Source organism: Ictidomys tridecemlineatus, chromosome 10 (genome assembly GCF_052094955.1).
Source record: "Ictidomys tridecemlineatus isolate mIctTri1 chromosome 10, mIctTri1.hap1, whole genome shotgun sequence".
In the NCBI taxonomy this organism is placed as follows: Eukaryota; Metazoa; Chordata; class Mammalia; order Rodentia; family Sciuridae; genus Ictidomys; species Ictidomys tridecemlineatus.
Genome location: NC_135486.1, coordinates 133,478,333 through 133,481,559, shown reverse-complemented (window position 1 = coordinate 133,481,559; position 3,227 = coordinate 133,478,333). Strand labels below are relative to the sequence as shown.

General features: G+C 37.9%; 1 protein-coding gene across 9 annotated transcripts in view; it reads right to left on the bottom strand.

The window, feature by feature from the left end:
• Nucleotides 1–3,227, bottom strand: part of Pdxdc1 (pyridoxal dependent decarboxylase domain containing 1) — a 55,291-nt gene that overhangs the window by 33,243 nt on the left and 18,821 nt on the right. For 7 of the 9 annotated variants that reach the window (XM_021725415.3, XM_040278308.2, XM_021725414.3 and 4 more), the window contains exon 4: nucleotides 1,532–1,612. The exons of the other annotated variants lie outside the window; for them this stretch is intronic. In XM_021725415.3, the coding sequence (XP_021581090.1) occupies nucleotides 1,532–1,612 (81 nt within the window). The remainder of the gene's footprint in view (nucleotides 1–1,531; nucleotides 1,613–3,227) is intronic. 9 annotated transcript variants of the gene reach the window in all.

The following is a 3,227-nucleotide window of genomic DNA, read 5'->3' as shown; positions in this document are numbered from 1 at the left end:
CTGTGTCTGGGGCTTGGAATGTGGCTCAGTGGTAGAGCGCTTGCCTCGCACAGGTGGGACCCGGGTTCGATCCTCAGCACCACATAAAAATAAAGGCATTGTGTTGTGTCCATCTACACCTAAAAATTAAATATTAAAAAAAAAAAAAGGTATTGAGTCCAACTAAAAAGAAAAAGAACAACTAGGGCTGGGGACATAGCTCAGTTGGTATAGTGCTTGCCTCGCATGCACAACTATAATTGTTAACTGTAGGGACTGGGGTCGTGGCTCAGCGGTAGAATGCTTGTTTAGTACAAGTGAGGCCTTGGGTTTGATCTCAGCACCACATAAAAATAAAATAAAGTTATTGTGTCCAACTACAACTAAATTAAAATATTTTAAAAAACCCTGTTAACTGTAAACATAAGAAAAAGATAAAGAACCAAATAGGATCATGGACAAAGGGAAATAAAATATGTGTTAAAACAAAAAGATATTTAACCTGGTTCCTTAAAAAAAGTAAATTTAAATTATGCTGAAATATCTCACATCAGATTTCTCTTGTCAAAAACATCACTTAACAAAAGATCTTTAAATGTGACAATATACTTGTAGGCAGAGGTGTGAGAAAAGAAGTATTTTCATACATTGCAGGTAGGACAATGAACTGGCTCAACTCTAAGAAAAAAAAAACTTTGGCACTATCTATTACAGTTCCTAAAGCACATCTGACCTAGCAGTCCCATTTCTCAGACCCCTCCAAACACTTTAGCCTCTAGAACAAATGACAAATATCCAAAGTTATTGGCTGCAACATTTGTTCCAGTAAAACATGAGGAGGAGACTAGTTAAAGAAAACACTTCATCCAAACTAAAGAGCTCTTAACAAAAAGAAACCTCCTTAATTATGACACTAGAAGACAAAGCAGAAAAGAGCAAGGTACAGAACAAGTACATGGTCTTTATGTACCAGAAAGGGTGGGCAGGGCCACTCTATAACATAGCTATGGAAGAAAATGTAAGAAACCAGTAATGGTCTCTCTCTAGGGAAGACAACAGGTAGGGAGGCAGAAATATGAAGGAAAACTGTCTTGGCACACTCATTTTTACCTTCTGATTTTTGAACAAGGAGAATGTATTACTTATTACAAAAAAATTTAAGAAGTGAAAGACAAAGTGAAGCTAAACAGATGAATAAATAAAACAAATGGGCAATATCCAGACAATGTAGACCAATATTTTCAGCTGCAGTAACTCTTAGGAAGAAGAGAGATAAAAGCACACAGCATTTATTCTTGAGTCCTACTGGTCCCTTTTGTAAGGCCCCAAACCATAAAAACTACAGTATCTAATTTTATTAAATGCCTCCTTTTTACAAAATATATTACCCAAAAGTTTTTTATTTTAAAAGAGAAAATGAACATTATTTGAATGTTACATGTAACTCAATGAAAAATAATTTCTTATTTGAGCCACTTGTCAGACTGTGATCACTACAGAAATCAAGAACACACAGACTTTCAAAGGGAAGCTGCCAATCATTCTCCATTACCGGGTACTCTGGGGCTCCTCATCTTCATCTCCGTGCATCAGATTCTGAACTAACTGGAGGATGCTCACCATATCTTGTCCACTGCAGAATAAAAAGAGCTGATGGGCTGGTGGGAAGAGTGCACGCACGCACACACACACACACACACACACACACACACACACTCTCTCCCAACTCTTTCTCTCATTCACACCAGCTTTGATCATTTTTTTTCCTTATTGGGAAGCTATAGGAGAAATAATATGCTTTGATATGCAGTTCATACTTTCTAAAAAATAAACCTCAGGTTATAAACTGATTTCCAATTATTACCTTACTTGTGATTAACTCTTTATTTAAATATGAGTTTAATTTTTAAGAATTTGATCAGTCTTGCTCTGGCAATACTGACTGGTTCATTTGAATCCTGGAGTAGAGATAGAAAAGTTAATGAACATGTTAGAAGAGCCAAAAGTCCTTCTAAGATGCTAGGAGGTCACAAAAGCAGCAAGAACACACTAACAAAAAGACCCTTGGATTACCAAGCCACAAAGACCATTGGATTACCTAGTTTTCTTTCATGTAGCAGGCTAGTCCACTTGGATTGGCAGCCTTAAATATGTAATGCACACATCATTTACCACTACCTCTTCCCCAAGTTGGGAAACTTGAGATCTGCTTCGAGTGAGAATAGATTTACTGCCATCTAAGCAATGACAGCAACTGTTCATTACATGAGGGGTGGAAACAATACAAATAGCTGAAGTCATAAGCAATGGCAAGGCAATGTGTGATGCACAGACATAAAAGTACTATTTCTATTAATTAGAATATGACTGATAAAATTTTTCTCTTTCAAAAAAGCAGCACTGTCAAAACAATGCTTAAAACTCCACCCTCCCCCCAGGGTGCTCACCCTCTAGTCCTCTGATGGGGAAGGAAACTTGAGGCCCTCGGAGGTTAGCCTTGTGACCTTGAGTAACCTATCCCCACTGGACAAGCCCTTTCATTACAGAATAGTGAGGACACAGTCGACAGTGCTGGTAAAGCACATGACACTATGTCTGCCATCTTGCTTGTCTCAAAGACGATGTCATTGTTACCAAGTGTGAATACTCCTGACTCATGGTGTTAATGTGCTGTCATTCTGAGAATTACAGATGTCCTTGGGAGTATCTCCTCTAAGGAAACCTCTGTGGAATCAGGAGAACAGACAAAACTTAAACCTTTTTATTCCCTTTAGGCCTGGAACAAAGAGACTCACTGGATTTGCTTCCTATTCTCCTTCCCGAGTTGTAGAAAGCACTTCATGCCTAGAGATTTTAAAAATCTGCACAATCTAAGCTACGGTAGGAGTGCCTATTTTAAAATATTAGCATCCGGGTATGTTAGATACGGCATTTACTGGCACAGTGTGAGCCTTCCTCTATGCTTTTCTTTTGCAATCTTTTGTACAATTTACATTCAGGTTAAGGAACAATTTAAGGGAGTTGTACTGTTGACCTACCTGGAGTTTCCTGGTTATAAAAAAAAAATAAATTTGTCTCAGGGAAGTTGGGCTGGGACTTTTAATTCTAGACTAACTAGCACCTTTTGAAAACTGAAGTCAGCTACTTATTTTTCTGATTTTTTTCCACCACTAGTTCAAGCCACAAAGACTTGTAGAGTTACTTCAGTTGTGAAGAACTAAATCACTCTGCTAATCACTGATTAAAGT